The sequence below is a fragment of the Thunnus albacares genome, chromosome 9, assembly GCF_914725855.1.
Source record: "Thunnus albacares chromosome 9, fThuAlb1.1, whole genome shotgun sequence".
NCBI classification, from domain to species: domain Eukaryota; kingdom Metazoa; phylum Chordata; class Actinopteri; order Scombriformes; family Scombridae; genus Thunnus; species Thunnus albacares.
Window position 1 is genome coordinate 4,480,097 of NC_058114.1, and position 20,487 is coordinate 4,500,583.

The following is a 20,487-nucleotide window of genomic DNA, read 5'->3' on the forward strand; positions in this document are numbered from 1 at the left end:
GTGTGTTTATATTTCCACCTCAGTCACGTTAATGGAGGCCAGACAGATCGGCTCTACGTTGTGCTTCAGCCAGCTCAGCTGCTCAAAGGGGACATCATGGTCTGTGCACATATGCTTGATTTTTATCCTTTATGTTGACAAATAGAGATCATTATTACTATTATTAATTACTTAATCTATCACATTTACTAATGGAGCCCCTGTAGAGGAAGCCGATAGAAGCTAAATTTGCTGCAACTCTTAGTTTGTGTATTTTACAAACTTACTTAGGTCTTTTTTCTACTTCCTTCTTTTTGTTTTCTATATATATTTATTAAAAGACAAGTTCGCCATTTTTCAAGTCTGTCCTAAAACAAAAGTCAGGTGTGTAAGTGATGTGATACAAAAAGTTTATCTGAAGATAATATGAAGCTTCAGCGTCCAAATTAGTCAAATCAAGTAGATATTTTTCAACATTTCAGTCTTTTTAGTGCCAAAGTTCCTCTTTTTGTTACTATACTTCCACTGCAGCTCAACAGGGAAACACAAAGAGGCAATTTGATGCTAAAAAGACTGTAAATAACTGATTATTTTAGTCTCTCAGTATTTTTTGCACTATAAGCTTTATTTTTCCTCTTTTATGAAGCTCACTGTGTTGCATCTTTTGTGTGTGACGTGTGCTATATGAATTCAATTTTTATTATTTATTATTAGGCATTCATTTCTGTGATCCAGCCTCTCATAGAGCGCAGCAGTACGTACAGTACACCGTGTTGTTTTCTTTCTGATTTTAGGTGGTTTGTTATGATAAAAACAGCCGGTCAGCCAGCCGTCAGGTCATCTTCCGTCTCCAGTTTCATACGGGCCTCGTGCACGGACGTGCACTCACTTTCTCTAAGGCGGACCTTGACTCTGCCAGTGAAGGTATTTATAACCCGCTGCCATAGCCATAGACAGCCAACGCTTGTCTCAGCGACTATCACGCTCACTCCACCATATTATCAATCTTAATCTGTAACTGATAAATCCATCAGCGTCTCTGTTCTTTTCCCCTCCTCCAATGTAAATACCGTGCACCTGACATAACCTTGGAACTCATATCAGCTATGCTAGAGCGCAGGTGTGAAGTACACATGGAAACATGACCAGTATGCCCAGTTTCTGATCTTTTTGTTAATATTCCAGATCCTCGGTTCCCAGAAGATGGAAAAGTGGAGCTGTTACTTTCTGACAGCCCTGACAAGATTACAGGTAGATTCCTTCTCACAGTAAATGATTTTTTTTTTTTATTGATGTCTTTTTCTTTTCTTTGACTTTAAAATGAAGCGTGCATTTATATGAACATAAGTTACCAATGTAAGCTGTTGGAACGGGATAACACAGCAGAGAATAAGAATGTAGGTATCAATGTGTTTCAGATGTTATAGTTCACGTTGGGCCCAGAATCCAAAATATATTGGCTCATATTTTCACATTTCTGCTTTTATTATTCAGATGTAAATTCTTAGAAAAGAAAAAAAACTTAATGTAAAACATTTCATAGAAGATCTGTGAGTTTTTTGTTTCGTTTTTTTTTACATCACCAGATCTTGAAAATTGATAATTTGGCGATTGTCGATGCAATAACTGTTGCACACTTGAAGACTGAGACTTGCATTTTAAAAAATAAAGGCTTGAGACTTGACTCCGACTCGATCGCTACAAGACCGGACTCGACGTGCAAAAAACATGTCAAGTCTTGAAAATATTAACCCGGTAAAATGCTGCAACATTGGGGGGGAAATGAACATGCAATAAGCAGACTTTGCACAGCTGCACACCTTAAATATTTATTTATTAGGGCAGAGCGCTGCAAAGGACTGCACAATATCAACCGATAATAGCTCAACATGACAGACGTGGGAAACCAGGAATTGAAATGAGATAAAACTGCTGGTTTTATCCTGATGTTGTGTGTCGTAGTGGAAGACATCCAACACCGGCATCTGGTATCCTTCACAACATCCTGCAAAACAACAAAAAAAAAACCTAGCAGAATGTTACAAAACTAACAGAATTGATGATGTTGACCAACAGGAACTTACAACAATGTTTCATTTCATTTCATGGAAGCTGCAACCATCTGACTTTGGTTGAAGGGTTTTATTGTGAACTTTTCTTCAGGTTCACTTTCATTCATAAAACCCTGATGCAGTCGGTTCCTGGCACCTTTTTTTTTTTTTTTTAGATCTCCTGCTGTATATGTGTCACACTAGTCTGGAAAGACTTAGTCAGCATCCGATGTGTTATCTTCTGTGTCTCAAGTCACAGCATGAAATTATGACTCTATGATTGTCTAATCGGACAAAGTGACCAGTCTGATTCCAGCATTAGTAACAACAGGGCTTTGACAGGAAAATGTTCCATTGTTGTGTCATTTGTTCCAAGAAACTATGACAGGTTGTAAAACACTTTCATGGAGTTTATTAGAGTTAATTCAGTGAAATCTCAAAATTTCAAACTATTTGTATGGCCAGTCACTCTTTTTTGTAATTTAAGTGAACTGTCCCTTTAAAGCTTACACTGTAAAAGACAAGTGATGCCAAAATGTGCATTTACCTTAAACAAACCTTCTCTAACTCCCGACTCTTTTGGCTTGAGACTCCTTAAAATAAAGAAATATCTGCCCTGGATGCAAACTGTCGGTCCAGTTGTGACCAGTTCAAAAAAAGAGTGATTTATATTATTTTTTAGTCTCGAAGAAGTAAAATAAAATAAGAAAAATAAGTAAAAGCTGAGCTTTGTGTTGCAGAAATACGTTTTTTTTTCTACTTTCCTCTCCTCTTAATTAATCATCTTGTGACGTTTGAAGGCGTCTAGACCCGTAGATTGGAAACCACCGCTGGACTCCCAGAACTACACACACACACACTCACACACACTCACACACACACTCACACACACACTCACACACACACTCACACACACTCATGCACACAGACACATTACTTTGGCTGTAATTGCTGCTGATGAACAGAAGCTTCACCGTTGTGTTTCTAAATTCAAGCAGACGAGACAGAAATGACTCATTTTGAAGTATGACACCCACACACACACACACACACACCCACACACACACACACACACACACACACACACACACACACCCACACACACACACACACCCACTACGCATGAATGAAAAAAGTTCCTCATCCAGTTCAACTAGCAGTCACCCAGGTGGGGGCAGTGTTGCAGAGCTTTGTGGCGAGACGGTGGCCCCCACAGTCAAAACGAACAATCACACTCCTCGCTTCTCAGCAGGAAGCAATATGAGAGGTTATCACACACACACATCTGACAGGAATTCAGATTGTAGATACTGTGCGCGGGGGGGGGGGGGGGGGGGGGGGACACACACACACACACACACACACACACACACACACACACACACACACACACAGGCGGGGAAAAACCAGGGCTCACAGTCAGACACACAGTTTCTGATGGACAGGTACGTCCGTTCAGGAAATTGAAGCAACGCCAACATTAAAAAGCTGCATTATTTTTTTAAATCAAATCTAGAAACCGGATCTGGAGCTGGGAATCAGCTGATGTTATTGTGTACATAGGTCCCCGTCTGTGTGTGTGTGTGTGTGTGTGTGTGTGTGTGTCTTGTTGTTGTTTAACTGACTCCTGACCACGGCTGCCTCTTTTGTCAACCAGACTGTTTGTTTCCATCTGCAGGCAGAGAGCTTTGGCACAACGGACGCTCTGTGACGGTGGACTACAACACCATGGATCCTTTGGTTAGAAGAGATTCATATCAAGACGCGTCTTCTCTGGAAACAGGTGAGATGCATCTTGAAACCCCCCCCCCTTCATCTCCCCTCCTTTTTTTTTAAAACACTCTTCTTTCTCTCTCACTTTCTTTTTCTGTTATTTGGAATTCCTGCGGTGTCTCTGACTCAATTATCAGACTAGACTAAAGACACGGAACATTTGAGAAGATAAATAAAGTTGTCTGCTCTGTTCTAACATACAAGTGACCTTTAGTTGTCCTGTGCATTCTTAGTAAAACTTTGCCAGACTAGCCCTGCTTTGTTCAGACTTTTAAAGCAAGTGTTTTTGTAGGTTTTTAGCTACAAATCATTAATTTTTGCCTTTCCGGTGATTATTTATCTTCCTTTATCCTCCATTTATTTTTGCACAATATGAAAAAATAAGTTCACGGACTCTTGAAACTTGCTGCGTTTGCAATCCAGCGCAAACAAAGTTGTGTGTTATGTAACATTGCAACACTTAATGGATTTTTAAAACTTCTGTCGTTTAGATATTATTTTCATGTTACGAAACTTGTTAAGACAGTTTAACAGCTTCCGTCGAGCACAGTTATTAATTCTCTAAGCTCCATTTGCTGATGACAGCAACAGGAAGTGGCGAGAAAAACATTTACAATTAGGAAGCTAAATCAAGACATGTTTTGACTGGTTAAGAAGGTCAGATATTTCCAAATATTCCAACATGAAAAATGAAGAGGAGATTGATAGTAAACCAGATTACTTCATCTCTGTTCTTCCTTGGAGTTGTGAGTCATTGACAACAACAAACATGATTAAACTATTTGATTTATATTAAGAAGGAATCAAAAGTGAAAGGTGTTGATCTCAGGGATGAATCTGTCTTTCTAGCCTCTTCTGGCTTGTAGTTTTGGTTTTACTGTACATACAGACATGTAGATATGTTTCAGTGGAGACTAGAATAAAGGAGATAACACTGGATTTATATTCATCAGCTGGACACAAACACCGGCAGCTTACTAACATGATAGCCCCATTGACTTTATAAGCTGATAATATGTCAAACATGTGTGTTTTTTTTAGCTTGTTGTGAGGTTTTTCTGCCCCCCGAACGGCCAAAACAATCCTATTAATGTACTGTACGTCTGTGGCTCTGTGGGTGCAGATCCAGTCTCTGAGAGGATCTGTTTGGACTCTGGCCTTCGCTGTGGTCAGCCTTGTGGGTAATTGTCTGGTCATCAGTGTGACAGCTTACAACTGTTGTGGTTACAAAGGCCTCTTTGACAGTTCCTGCGACTGGGTGTAACGGCAATCATCTAGACGGGCGGCTGTTTCTCAGGAGTTTCCGTTTAGTTAGAATAACCGTTCGCACACAGAAAAAAACACCAACACACAAACATACATCCAGACGGCAGGAAAAAAAAAATCACTTTAACTGGCTGGTTTAGGTTTCGGTTCCAGCTGTTTTATGCCACTGCTAAATCTGCTCCAGCCTGCCGTGTAATTTAGACAGGCCGCTGATTGGTGGGAGAAATGCGGAAAAGTAGCATGTAAAGGCGGCATATACGCAGACTCTGTACACACGAACACACATTATTTTAACCGCCAGCACGCACGTAACGCACATGAGCGTAATGAGAGTGCCAGTCGCAAGAATGTTGTTTTCGACCACAGGTGGTTCTACTTTACCCCCCCCCCCCCCTTTCCCCGTCTTCCTATCGCTCCATCTCCTCATCTTGGTCTTCTTTTACCTCTCCTCGCTCTCACCTTTTCTTCTCTTCCCTTTATCTGCAGGCTCTTTCTACCTCTGCGTGTTTCCTCCAGGTTCAAGTTGCAGGTTGCAATTTGTCTCCTCATATGTTTCCCCCATCCCCCCTTTCTGCACACAAGTCTCTCCAGAGCCCGCCTCCCCCCCCCCCCCATGTTTACATTCCCCTCTCCATATTTGGCCAGCTCAAGTCAAGGTCCTTGTACTTTCTGTTTCTATTTTTTTTTTTTTTCTTAAATGTGCATTACATGTGTTGCACAAACTCTTCCACCTGTATATGTAGTTACGCTTGCGTGCATGCTGGCTGGTGAATGATCCACCCCCTCAGCCTCCTTCGTCTTCTTCTTCTTCTTCTTCTTCCTCTTCTTCCTCCCCCTCAAGACATAAAAATGCATGAGCACACACACTCGCTCCGCAGCATTGCCTACCTGTGTCAGCCGGGACAGGATGCAGGGGGAGGAAAAAAGGGGGGGAGGGAGGGAGTGGAGGCTAATTTCAAAAAACGGTGGTGACGGTGAAGGCGGGGATTCATAGTGAAGGGACGGAGCAGGCGAGGAAGGAGCGCAGGAGTGACATGAGAGAGGAGAATGAGAGAGAGAGAGAGAGAGAGTAGGGGTGGTGGTGGTGGGGGGACATAGGGGGGGCTGTTAGCACCTTAAGAGAAAGAATGTTCTTTGCTTGTTTTCCTGTGGCAGCCTGAGAGACACAGAGAGAGAGAGAGGACGGCAGCAGAAGAGGAAGGCTTCAACTTAAATGGTCTGTCTCTCTTTTATTCTTTCTATCTTTCTCCTCATCCTTTCTCATTCCGTCCTCGTTCTCACCCCTCTTTCCTTTCCGCGCTTGTCATCTGTTTCTCTTTTCCTCTTTCTCTGACTCCGAAGGGAGACTTCAGCAAGTATTTCCATCCTGTTTCTAGTCTGCGGAGGGAATAGTGAGAGTTCACTCACTCACTCACTCACTTCTCAGAGACTGCTGGTAAAGTAAGCTGCTTTCTTGATGCTGGTAATGACAGTTTGCATGCTAGTTTTGAATGAAACAGTTAATTCTGATGCTCGTATTGTGCAATGTGTTTATCAGTTTGTGAGTGTACTTGTCTATACATCTGTGCGTGGGTGTGTGTGTAGGATCTATTAGACCAGCTGTGAGGTTTTAACATGCATGTCTGGTATTTTAGTTTTATTGCCTCACTGGACTTAAGAAGCTGTGCTCATACAGCTCTGGTATGCACTGTATGTATTGTTGTAGTCACCGTACGAGGCTTATCTTATCTAAGTGTAACAACCTTTATCAGAAAATAACTTTTTCTTTTAATATTTTACAGCATGTTTCCAACTTTTAGACATGTGTTCTCTTGTTACTAAGGTCATTTAAAGTATAACAAACTGAGTATGACGGTGTGTTTTTTGTGTGTAATCAGCTCTATTTGAGCTCCGGTATAGACGTCTGTGACAGATATGTCCTCTGCGTGACACACACACACACATTCATAAATACACACGCCAGCCTGCACAAAGGGGCTCTGTTTTATCTACATGAAGTGTGTCTGGAGTCGTGGCTGTGGTCCAACAGGTGGTGTGTTTATGTGTGTGTCATAATGAATCACATATACGATAGCGATGCAGGTATGGAGTCATGTATAGCAAGAATACAAGGGTGTAACTCCCTGTTCTTTGATTTACTCGCTAAAATCTTTCTAATTAGAGAGATTTTTCATCTGCATCACCTTCAAATGTTACCATCATGTCTTTGTGAATTGTTGCCCTGGATTTTACCTCTCAGGCTACATTCAGGCTGCCCTAAACCTTTGACTGATGGAACTTATGTTGTTAATTTATGTTGGAGCTGAAATTATTATTTAATTAAATGATTAGTGGATTGACAGAAAATTAATCTGCAACCATTCAAGCATTATTATTGTCTTTTTTAAGCAAAAATGCCAAAAATGATTTGGTTCTAGCCTCTTAAATGTGAATATTTTCTCAGTTGTAAATAGTTTTCTTTATCGTACAGTGAATATCTTTACGTTTTGGACCATTTTTTGGATAAAATATCCAATTTGAATATGTCTGCATGTGCTCTGTGATGTACATTTTTCACATCCACATGGTTTCATTTCTGTAGGTCAGTTTTTATCTGTCTTCACTCTTCTGTCAACATGTAAACCTTCTACTTAACACATTGTTTTGTCTTCACAGCTCCTCTTCATATCCTGGACAGTTTGTATGCCACAGTGAAGAAGAAGAAGACTAGTAAGGAAGGAGCTTCGTTCCAACCGGCCGCCAGCAGCCCGAGCTGCAGTGACCGAACTCCATCTGCCAGCAGTGATTCAGGCCTGTCTGTTGCCTCACAGGGGCCGCCCGGGGCCAAGCCGAAGAGAGGGGCTGCAGAGGACAAGTGCGCCCAGGCAGGGAAGCTGCTCCCTGGGGTCGACTTTGAGATTGCTCAGTCTCTTCTGGAGGTCATGACTGAGCTTGCTGCATCCAGCAGAGGGGAGGGGGAGATGACTGGAGATGAGTCTGGCTTGGGACACACTATCAATGGAGAGGCTTCGTCCAGCGAGAGGGAGACTGATATATTGGATGATGAGGATGATGTGGCAGCTTCTGCTTTAGACATGCCCAGCTCGAGCAGTATTTGCTCCCTCTCGTCTGACAACCTGCCTGAAGTGCAGGCATCAGCCCAAACTGAGTACTCCACTCACTCCTGGGTTCAGCAGCAGATGGTTGAAGCTCGCACTGAAAACTACATTCCAGTAAACGGGCAAGAGAGGTCGAACAGGGCGAGGAAAGCGAAGCCTCCACCTCTGGTAGCTCCCAACACGCCGCTGAGAGGGCTCAGCAGCAGGGAAGCGGTGCAGAGAGGTCTGGGGGACGAGGACTGCAAACACAGCGTCACACAAGACACGGTCGACAATGCACACGCTTCGTCTTGCCAAGAGGAGGAGGAGTTGGCGTCATTAACCACAGACGTTGATGAGTCCATAGAGCAGCTGAACCAGCTGATTCTGGATTTGGATCCCACATTTGTTCCCGTTCCGACCCCGCTGTCACGATCCGCCTCCCTCCACACCAACGGCCTCAGCCAAAAAGGAAATACCCATTTGACCGGTAAGACCTATAAAATAAATATAATGGTTTAAAGTGGTCTAATACTGAAGACTATCCTGTCTTTTTACAGTGGAGAGGACCGACAGTTTAAAGGTTCAGTTCACCCAAATTACAAAAAAAAAGACACATTGCTGTTGAGTTTTTGGAAAGTGTGGCTCTAGCGATGACAATGTCAGTTAGTTGGTTGGTTGGTTGGTTGGTTGGTTGGTTGGTCCACCACTTTGATTCAGACTAAAATATCTCAACAACTACTGGATCGATTGCCTTTACATTTTGTACGGACATTCATGGTCCTCAGAGGATGAATCCTACCGACTTTGGTGATCCTCCGACTTTTCCCACAATCCCACAGTGAGGTTGACTTTTGTGATGGTTAGTGAAATATCTCAACAACCATTGGATGGATTGCCATGATATTTTTTATTTATGCGGTGAAATATCTCCACATCTACATAATGTACTGGCACAACATTTGGCACAGACATCAATGGTTCTGAGATGATGAATCCTATGACTTTGGTGATCCCCTGACTTGTCCTCTAGCGCCGCCATGAGGTTGACATCTATGGGTTTAAGTGGAATGTTTCGACAACTATGGTGTGGATTGCTATGAAATTTGGCTCAGACATTTATGTTCATCTCAGGATGAATCAACTTTGTTGAGCCTCTGACTTTTTATCTAGCACCATCATCTGGCCATAAATTTAATGGTCCAATACTGGTTTATGATCAAATACCTGCAAAGCCAATGACATTCCCATCCGCCTCAGTTGTACTTTGTATTTAGTGCGAATTACCAAATGTTAGCATGCTAACACCTTTAATTATGACAGAGAACATTGTAAACATTACCTGCTAAACATCAGTATAATAACAATGTCTTTGTGAGCTGATGTTAGCATTTAGCTCAAAGCAGCATTGTACAGACTCACAAAACTGCTAGCATGGACTTGTAGTCTTGTAATTTTTCAGTGCTGAGAACACCACAAACAAAATACCATTCGCTTAAATTGAACTGGGGTGTCAGCGGTTGTTTCAGAGGCAGATTTCACAAAACCTCAGCACTTCAGGCCAAGATTTTCTGCATTGCTACATATAATTATCATAAAATATGTATGTATTTTGGGTGAACTGACCCTTTAACTTAGTGCATTATAAAAGCATACAGTTCCCTTTACACATCATTACTTGCACAGAGACACACAACAGTCCACTGTGACATTTCGACTGGTTGACAAGCCACACTAAGAAAAATACACCTGTGCTAACAAGTTTGCGGGCAGATGAAGCTTCCAGGCCGGACTTGTTATATTGTAGAGCTGAGCTCAGCCTGCACACACAGAGGACCATTTATAACCAGGACTGAAGGACTGAAGCGCTGGCTGATTGTGGAAATCTCCACTAGAGAGAGAGAGACATGCATCTGTGTTTGTTACAGGAGGTGTGTTTGTAAGTGTGCGTGGTGTTTGCTGAAAGGGTGGAAGCGTTTGATTAAACAGGTAGTGGATATTCTTGAAATGTAAGCAATGTAAAAAAAAAAAAATCAGGACCTCTGGTCTCTACACAATGACATGTTTACCCTCCGATCTGTCTTATTTAGAAATGGAAATATACAGAGCTGACAGAAAAGGTTACATGATTAAAGTATGTGCAGTGACAGATCCACTTGACCTCCGACCACAGTGAATCTCAATATGAAGTGATCAAAAACATTATCCGCTGATATAATTACAGAAGGTACAGATTTGCAGTTAAAGATGTTAAATATGATAAAAGTTAAGAGATTAAATGAGTTCCTCCTTATCTGCAAAGCTTTGGTCAATGATGTACGACACTTGTGGAACACTGTGAAAGGGGATATTAATAATTTATCTATAGCTGGACAGAGCTCAAAGCAGATTTAGATCTATAATTTAGCTGTGTAACTTCTGATTGAAGAATAACAGAATAGTTTAAATACTGATGAAGAAATGGAGTTTTCGAAAGTTAAAGTTGAACTTCATGCTTTACTGTGTAAGTTAGCTGAATCTGGTCACTGGATGAGATCTAACACACCCAAACACCTGATACATTTTCATGCATTTATGAACATTGAATGCATCATTAAAAATGACACACAGTACACTGGCAGAAGAAGAAAAAGAAAGAAGTTTGCATGACTTTGATGCATTTTGAAAACTTAAGAGCTGTGCAAACGGGAACAAATCCTCCAAATGAATCAACCAAATACGTTGTTTGATCATGTGACTCATGTGAATGAAACATAGGAGCGTTTTATAATCTGGTGACCCTATTGTCAGTAATCAGAAGGATGAAATCATTTATCTGTGTCTTCCAAAACCATTAGAAATCACTATTAAAGAATAATGTTTTATGATGTGACAACACTGTGGTTAAGGTCTGGTCAGGTTTAGGCACAAAAACCACTTGGTTGGGTTTAGGGAAAGATCATGGTTTGGGTTAAAATGATCTGTTTGTTAGGGTTAGGATTAGGGTTAATCCTAACCCTAACCCTCTAACCCTTTAATTCAAGAAACATGTGGTGTGGGTTAAAGTTAGGCGACCTTCGTGGTCATGGTTACAACAATAACCACATGGTTAAGGTTAAAGGACGACTGTAGTTTGGATTTTTAAAGAACAGACTCGACTCATAGTTGGAAACGGGAAACGAACAGCAGCCTCCTGTGTCAAAGTCCTCTGTTCTGTTGAATCACTCATCTATCCACCTCGACCTCCTCCCTTCGCAGTCTTTGTCACTAAATATTGACATCATCTAATTTCCTCCTTTTCTCCAGTCATAATTACTACGGCCACTAGATGGCATCTGTCACTAGAGCGTAAATATCGGTCGTTTTGGTACGCTGACATTACGCTGATGGCATGTGCTTGCTTTTATATTCTTTTCTTCTGTTAACATCGTAGCGCTCCGATTCACCACACATTCATCCACAATCTGACACGCCTCAAATTGATATCGTACATTCCGACACAGATTGCGATCAGAGCGCAGTGTGACACGCAATAAACTTATCCACGATCGTTGTTCTTGCTTTTACTGTACGTCCTTTGATGTTCTTTGAAACACAGTAAATCTAATATGACTCGAGGACTAGTACAACTTGAACCTGAACATTTTCTTGACCCGTGTGTCTCAGCGCTGCCTCTTTGGCACTTTCTTTTCTTCTCACCCAGCTGGCATATATGACAGATTTATCCTCGCTCATATCCACCGGGACACAGCCTGAAGGAAGAGGCACATTTCTGCTGTGACCTCCGTCCCTGATTAATTTTCTGTTCGAAGACTGCGGGTCATAGGTGTGCGAGTGATGTAATCACTTCCTAGCTGTTTGCATACAGAGCAGCTGTTCCATCAAAGCTAACCTCAGAGTGGCCCGACGGTTCATATGGGAGCTCCCCGACAAGTCGAGCGCTGATGAGAACGGCCGTGACAGCTCCTGAATCATGTCTGTCAGGGTCTCTCTGCCACTCCGAGGCAGCGGTGGTTATCGCTGACCCGTGGCCGTTTGCCAAGCAGGGTCACGTTACCGCTGACATTTAACCTCTGACCTCGCATTTCTCTACAGCATCAGGTCAATGAAAAGGTCTTCAAGTTCTCCTCCAATCATGGAATTTGAACTCAGGAAATGGAGTGTATGTGTTTGTGTGTATGTAGGTCAGCGAGTGTGTCGGAGGGCAGGAGATTGATATTTCCCAAGAGCATATTTGAAGCAGTAACTCTAATATTTCACTGCATTTACTGTGACAATGTGTGTGTGTGTGTGTGTGTGTGTGTGTGCAGAAGAGTGTTTATGAGTCCAGTAGGTTTCAAGGGGATGTTTTGAGGCAGGAACTTGTAAGCGATCAGGAATGCTTTTGAAGTCCCGACACAACACTTTGCTCTCCAATGTGTTTGCATCATGCCTCCCTTCTCCCTCTCATCATCTCAGAGTGGCGTTCTTCAAAAGAGAAGAATACAGCGGGTATACAGTGATACTCGACACTGTAAAAAAAAAAAAAAAAAACCTCAGTGGAAGCCCCCCCCCCCCCCCCCCCCCCCTCCAGCAGGCCCGCGGTGTCGCAGGGTAACTGGATTAGTTTCAGTCGGACTGACTTTGCCTTTAATGTGATTTCGACATGATGGATGTTCACACTGAAAGCTGAGCTCACAAAAGTTCCTTATCGCTGTTTATAGGTGATATGCACAATTGAGTTTTATCCCATAAATGGTAGATGTCCAGAATAATGAAACACAAGTCAGCTTTTGGTTTCTGTGTTACGGTGTGGTTTTGGTTTTAGTGTGTTTCTGTGGTCTTCAAAGGCTGCAGTGCAGTAAAGTTTTTTTTTTTTGGTCTAGATGAACCTAAAAATGTCTATTTTGTCATTAGAGCTGCAACGATTAGTCGATTCTTAAAGAAAAAAAAGTTGATCCAATGTGAGGAGTCGATGCTTTTATGTAGTTGAAAACAAGACATTAAAATACTTCATCTTGAGTTCTGGGAAACTGAGACGGTGAGATGAGAGAAGATAATCGACAGATTAATCAGTAATGAAAATAATCATTAGTTGCGGCGCTAGTTCTTGTTACCACTGCCAAACTAACTATCAATATCAAAGTGTTTTGTAAAAAAAATGTGACTCTGATTTTGTCAATATCACCCAGCTTGTCTCATTCCAAGAGCAACATGAGAGACTCTTGATGAATTGCAGCTATTGAGCTAATGTAGCAATAATATTTACTGCTGGCTGATAGAAGTGGAAGATTGAAACAAACATGGCAGGTGTGACATGACATGGTGTTTTACAAATGTTTCAAGGCTTCTTCCCTCAACGACTTTCTTACAGTTCAGACATAGTACAAGTAAAAAAACTACAACAAACTGCCAATTTTAGCTGTTTCCGTCTGTCGTAACGGTCCCTCAAGAGTCTTCCAGTCGACACCTCATTTTAGCTCAAACACACCTCATAACATTGCAACCAAAGAGTCATTTGAAATGAAGACAATGAGCTGTTTGAACCAGAAGCTAACGTTATTCAGCAGAATAGTGTATTGTATAGAGTAACCTGATTAATTACAACCTCAAACTCTCCATGTGGTTGTAAGTTGATTTCTGTTTTTACATGTTTTGAAAGTGTGGTGCGACATTGCTGATGTTGCCTTGTACTTTGGTAACACCTGTCACAGATTTTTACACATTTTGCTACTCAAAAAAGTGCATTTTGTGCAAACTTCAAAGCTTGCATTAATACATGTGGTGACTGTGGCGTGATAGAGGTGACTTTTTTCATGGCAAGTATCCACATTTTCAAATTGAAGTTGCAAATAGTGAATATTTTGTATCATTAACAGATTAGTCTGCAGAGCCTGAAGGACACTGAACTTTTGAAGCTGATATTGATATAAATATTTGAGAGTTTATATCACCCGTGTTTTACTTTTTGATAAGGATGCCTTAAATTTGTTTTTACCAGAATATGACCAATATATTTAATGAGCAGATTTTACACAGTGCTCTGTCATGGATAAACTATTTAATGGTGATGCTGTTTCTAAATTACTGCAAACTTTAGCACCTCTGTTATGAACTTTCTTCTCTTCGATAGACATATACGCCAATACTTTTTATTTAAGATAAGCTAGTTGATGTTTTGGTCAGGTTATATGCTTTGCTTATCTGTTTGTTGATGATGGAGGTAGACAAGAGTCACATATGAGAGTTAAATCAGTAAATCTATATAACATGAATGGAGAGATGAATATTTCTGGATGGGATCCAGCCCGGGGGCGATGATCTACTCGCATCTGAAAAGGGAACGTCTGATTGTTCCAACAGATGTTTTTTTTCCGACAAGACGCCATGATGTTCCACCATCTGGTCACAGTGAAGTCTTGCTTAGTCACACAGGCTCTGCCTTGATGATAGGAGCCATGCACCGCTGATAAACACACTGATAGATGCTTTTGTCAGAGACAAACACGCCAAGCACGCACCGGTGTGGTGTCATCACCTTTTATTGCCAAGTTGGCTTCTGGTCATAACAAGGTGTCATAACGTTTAATGTTATGGATGTTTAGAAGAATAGACATGACTGTTTGTGGATATTTAATTTCATATAGAGCACATGACTGAGTTTGATTCTTTGGTTGAGTATGTATCAGATTAAAATCTGTCTGGCTGTCTGGCTCTCCTTCCCTGCCTCCCTCCCTCACTCCTCTCTTTATCTCTCTTCTCCTGGTCAGGTTGGAAGCAGCAGAAACAGGTCAGTGATGTGATAGACGGCGCTGGTCTCCACAGTCCAGGATGGAGAGCATCTGGTCCTCAGAGCTTCAGAGGCTCCCCTCTCCACAGTCCCTCCTTCTCGTCTTCTCAGGTAATCAGTTTCTCTGTTCGCCTCACCTGACAGCGACTCCAACTGTTGGTGGTTACGCTTCGCTCATAGTAGGAAATAAATAAACACGGTTACCTTCAAACATAGTAGGAAAAAAATGGATCTGTGATGTCACTTATTTATGGACACAGAAGATTAAAAGATATCGTTCCTCCTGTTCATACCGGCTATTAAAAGATCCCCCTTAAAATGTGCTTTCAATGTAAGTGATGGAGGCCAAAATCCACAGTCCCAGATAGCAAAACCAACACTTTTGGCACTTTCATCCGGCCCACGTACTGCGTGGAATGACGACATTTGGGCGGTCCGCTCCTGTTTCCCAAATCTGAGCCACAAGCAAGCTGTACGTCAACCAAGAACAAACCAGATAAACCAGAACTGGCCCACATCCAGAATACACATAGCCGAGAGCACCGTATCTTTACCAAAAAAGGCCAACATTTGATTTGGGATATTTTGGCAATATTTGCTGTTTTACATGTGGGGCCATTTCAGGCTCACATCCATTTTGTCCGGGCCAGAAGCATTTAAGTTTATCTGAAGCTTATATGAGTCTTCAGCAGTCTGAGTTAGTCATATCAAGTGGATATCTGACACATTTACAGTCTTTTTAGCATCAAATTCCCTCTTTGTGTTTCCTCGGACAGTATTTCCCTGTTGAGCTGCAGGTGGAAGTATAGTAACAAAAAAAGGGACTTTGGCACTAAAAAGACTGTAACATTGAAAGATATCTACTTGATTTGACTCATTTGGACGCTGAAGCTTCATATTAGCTTCAGATAAACTTTTAAATACATTTTTGCACAGAAGGAGGACTGTGGATTTTGTCCCCCATCACTTCCATTGTAAGTGCATTATGAAGGGATCTTCTAAAGGTCAGTATGAACAGGAGGAATGATTACAGCAAGAAAAACATGTATCACTGTTCTTTTGCTCCTGATGATTGTTTTAAGACAGACTTGAAAAATAGTGAACCCATCTCAGATCCTTTACTTAAAGTGGACATATTATGCTTTTTATGATTTTCTGTCAGTTACACACTGTTATAATGTCAGGTGTTTATATTAAACATGTTCAAAGCTCCAAAACTTGAGGTAAACGTAGCGTGTGCTCCACTTGAACATATTAGGATGTGATATTAGGATTTGAGAAGTTTCCATTTAGAGAAAAAGAAGAGAAATCCTCCCACTACTGTTTGTTTACGCAGCCTCGAGAACCGCTGGATGTCTGCTGAGGGGGAGCTGAGCAATCAGAACAGAGTGAACTCGTCAGGAGGGGGGGGGGGGGTCTTAAAAAGACAGAAGCTGAAATAGCCTGTTTTAGACAGAGGCTGAACTGAAGAGGCTGCATAAAGAAAGAGTTTTTAATTGTAAAGCATGCAAAGATATTCCAGTAGAGCCTCAGAATATAAATATATATATAGACCCTTTAAGAAAATGTAGCATCCAACATAACTAAAGTATTAAAAGTATTAATTTTGCAGAAAATCAGGTGAGTGTGACTGATATATTATACTACATTTAATAAATTCTATTATTAATAGTGAAGCATCAGTGTTAGAGCAGCATGTTACTGTTGCAGCTGCTGGAGGTGGAGCTAGTTTCAACTACTTTATATACAGTTAGCTAGTTTAGTCCAGTGGTTCCCAACCTAGGGGTCGGGCCCCTCCAAAGGGTCACCAGATAAACCTGTTTTCAGTTTTTGGACTTTTTCTCTAATCTTTGATTTCTGGTGAAATTTTGGATCATTTGAATATTTATTAGAATGAAAACGTGAGAAGTTTAGAGGGGAAAACGTCTCTTTGGTAAAAACGTGTTACCGAGAAGATTCTCTGTCGAGATTGTCATTGTGTAATTCTTATCTACAATTTTTTAAACGTTTCTTTTCTACCTTCCGCCTTCTGTCTGTCTCTGTCTCTTTTTTTTTCTTTATCTTTTTAGTTGAGCAATCTGCTCTTGTGCTCGTTCTTATGGCTGGGTGGCATGAATGGCCCGACTGTTTACACCAAAACACAGTCTGTAGCCACACACAGATCACAAGACTGATATCTGCTGGTGTGTGTGTGTGTGTGTGTGTGTGTGTGTGTGTGTGTGTGTGTGTGTGTGTGTGGGCTTGTCACCTCATAAGACTTTCTTTTCTTACTTATTTCTCCCTGTTGTTCTTTTTTTTTTTTTTTAAAGTATGGGCATCTCTATAAAACCAACAGCATGGATTATCGGGGACAAGCGGATAACTCTCCCATCGTCCCGTCCACTCCGGCCTTCCCAGTGACTCCTCCGACGCCCTACGGTAAGAGATAACGCCAAAATGGACACTTCGTACCGTGGGTGTGACTGTCATCTTATCAGTGGCTTCCTTCTCCTCCCCCCCCTCTAGTGAAAACCTTCTCAGAGTTTTCCCAGCACAGGACCGGCGGCCAGTGGGAGCAACACAGCTGGACTCAAGGTACACTTTCCCAGGAGTGTGTGTGACCATTTATATATAAGTGTGTCTATGGGTTTTTCAGCCTGACTGGCCAGAAAGTTAGAACCCAAACACTGGAGCTCCTGATGGTTGCTGGACAGGGTTCAGGAGCCGGCTGGAATGTCCTCCTGGCACAATATATCAAAACACACACACACACACATACACACGCGCACGCACGCACGCACACACACACCTGGCCTGCTCATTGTTGCCATTGGCTGGAAATGTGGGCATGGCTCTGTTTTTGGTAAGTCATGTCTGGTTAGAGACAGACGGAGCGCTTGTTTCTGGAGGTTTTAGTGTTCATTATTTTTAGATCTTTGACATCATATTGAGGTAAAAAAACAGTTTGAGGTATACAAAAAGGGGCTGTTTGGATATCCTATTAGGCCCATGCAAGGACAGCTGATGCTGGGTGTCCGCTAATAATAGCTGACGGTAACAGAGGAAGAGACCACTGCTTGCAGGATGTCCACTCACGTCCTGTTCTGGGAGGGGACGGGAGGAGAGAGGAGGGTCTTTTGTTGCCGGGACATCCGGAGGGACCGGTGCCTAAACAGATATGTACCACACAGCTGCAGAAGGAATTTACTGTGGTGTCAAAAGAAGAAAAAGAAGAAAAACCCAGAAGTGTCTCTGAGTGGTTGATCTGATCAGAGTGATTGTCATGTTCCCATGGTAGTTAAAAACTTTGTGTTCCTGAGGAGAGTTATGCATAAAGTATGTGATTAATTTTTATGAGGGCTGATAAAAAAAGCTGATGGAAGAATACCTGAACTGATAAAGGTGCTGGAAGTGATACTGCGAAGACTCTATTGCCTTGAAAGTTGGCTGTAAAATGTTTGCTCCTTCGGCAGCTTGTCCAGTATCTATACAAAACATCTTAAAGTCCCCCTCCCCTTAAAAATGTGTTTTGCTTATTGTTACTTCACTCGGATGTTTGGCCTTTAAAGTGCAGAGTTTGACACTAGAAGTCTGTTTTTACATTCATCTGATAAAACCTCCACTGCACGCACACTGAGAATGGACATCTCGTGTCCAACATATTTGCATATTCATAGATTCTGGATTTTTCAATGAGGGAGCAGGATGAGATGTCATTTTAAGGGGTATTTTTAATATATTTTAAAGAAAACATGCACATTTCCAGATCCATATTTTTATTCTGGGGCTCCACTGGAATAACTTTGAATTATTTACTGTTCAAAAGTCATTATTTATCTTATACTGGCCCTTTATGCAGCCCTTCAGTTCAGTGTCTGTCTCTTTAAGCTCCAGTGATTCTGATTGGTCAGCTCCAGGAAGCTTCCTCCGGCTCCGGAGGCTACGTAAACTACAGTAGTAGTAGGATTTCACTTCTTTTTCCCCGTTCTTTACTCGAAATATAAACTTCTCAAATACATCATCAATACATGTTCCAGCCTGAATCTGATCTGAAATATGCAAGAGGACGATGTCAACACCTCACAGAACAACCTTAGCAACAACCTTAGCAACAACCTTAGCAACAAGACTACAGAATGGAGGTTTGTGGGAATGTGCAAACAATCTGGCATCAGTTGGAGGAGGAAGTAAAGGTTACCTTGCCAAAGCTCTGGCTTTTGACTTGAAGGCGGCATTTTTACAAACGTTCACCTCAAGTTGTGGAACTTTAACCGTGTTTAAAATAAACATCTGACATCACAACAGGATATGAATGACAGAAAATCACAAAAAGCATGATTTGTCACCTTTAAAAATTTTAAACAACTGCAGGATAATACTTTAATATTTCTAAAAACATGCACAGTCTGTTGCAATTAGGGATGCAAGTATCAATGCCAACACTAAATACAGATGAATGTTTTCTTTTCCATTCCTTTGCTGCTGCTGATACTCATTACTTCCTGCACGCACTAATAAATGCATTTGAATATGAAAGCAGGTCTTTAGTGTGAAACTGGAGCTGTTGCTTTTAATTAAATATCTTTATTTCTAGTTTCTGCTCGTATCTTCCTGATCTTACTTAGTTTTTCATCTGCTGCATATAAGCAGAACATATTGTGACCTCAGCACTTTCTCATCTGTTTATTGATAACAAAACCAAAGTGATGTTGATGATGGTGTTTCGCTGTGTATTGCACACATATAAGTTCATCCTTTTTAAAGGACAGGTCCGCCTGTTTATTGTAAACATGTTTGTCCGAACAGAGAGGCGGCAGGCAGGATGGGGAAGGTGGTGATGAAAGAGTTCTTATTACAGAAAAACACCTGATTCTTCTCTCCGCTGCATCGACAGAAGAATTAACAAAGGGCAAAGAATATTTTTTTTGCTCGCTCCCATTTTTGGGGGCAGACAACAGTTTCCTGTTTCCCACGTTAAAGACAGACCAAAGTCTGGGAAACAATTTTCCACGTCGAGACAGAACAGTTAGATTCCACATTTAAATTATTTTTATTTTATGTTTACAGCCATTACTCTAATCACAATTTGACCAGAGGCTGCTTTAATGTGGGGGGGAGAGGGGGGGGGCGATTACTGAGGCCAGAAGCAAACAGCTCCAAAACAACAATGATGCACTCAGTCAGCCATGCCAACCCCCCCCCCCCCCCCCTGCCCCCCCAGCAGAGTTCCCACCGTGTTATCACCAGGCTAATCACACTGGCGGGGTCCTGGTATGTTGTATGTGTTGGTGTTTCTGAGAGCAATGTGTTGCTGTCAGCAGATATTTACAGAAGTGAAGCATACTGGTAAGCATTAGATTAAAACTGGGTTTAACTGGGTAGAAAAGCTGAGGTTAGTTAGTTTATTGACCTCAAAATAACAACATGGAAAATAACTCTGATATCTTACTGGTTTAGGGTCATGGTTAGGGTTAGGGTTCTGGTTTTTGCCTTTAAAATCACCAAATTAGCTCATACAGGGCACATTTACAGAAACACAGAAGTTACATACACTAAATGTTTTCAGGCTGTCGAGTGAAAAATGTAAAACTTGAGAAGCAGCCTGTTTATAGCT

At 41.6% G+C, this 20,487-nt stretch overlaps 1 protein-coding gene across 3 annotated transcripts in view; it reads left to right on the top strand.

Annotated features, from left to right (window-relative positions):
* LOC122988494 (tensin-3-like) overlaps positions 1 to 20,487 on the top strand; it is a 59,751-nt gene that overhangs the window by 12,473 nt on the left and 26,791 nt on the right. For all 3 annotated transcript variants that reach the window (XM_044360833.1, XM_044360832.1, XM_044360834.1), the window contains 8 exons: positions 24 to 99; positions 774 to 903; positions 1,165 to 1,230; positions 3,709 to 3,813; positions 7,725 to 8,636; positions 14,875 to 15,005; positions 17,204 to 17,312; positions 17,400 to 17,468. In XM_044360833.1, coding sequence (XP_044216768.1) covers positions 24 to 99; positions 774 to 903; positions 1,165 to 1,230; positions 3,709 to 3,813; positions 7,725 to 8,636; positions 14,875 to 15,005; positions 17,204 to 17,312; positions 17,400 to 17,468 — 1,598 coding nt within the window. The remainder of the gene's footprint in view (positions 1 to 23; positions 100 to 773; positions 904 to 1,164; positions 1,231 to 3,708; positions 3,814 to 7,724; positions 8,637 to 14,874; positions 15,006 to 17,203; positions 17,313 to 17,399; positions 17,469 to 20,487) is intronic.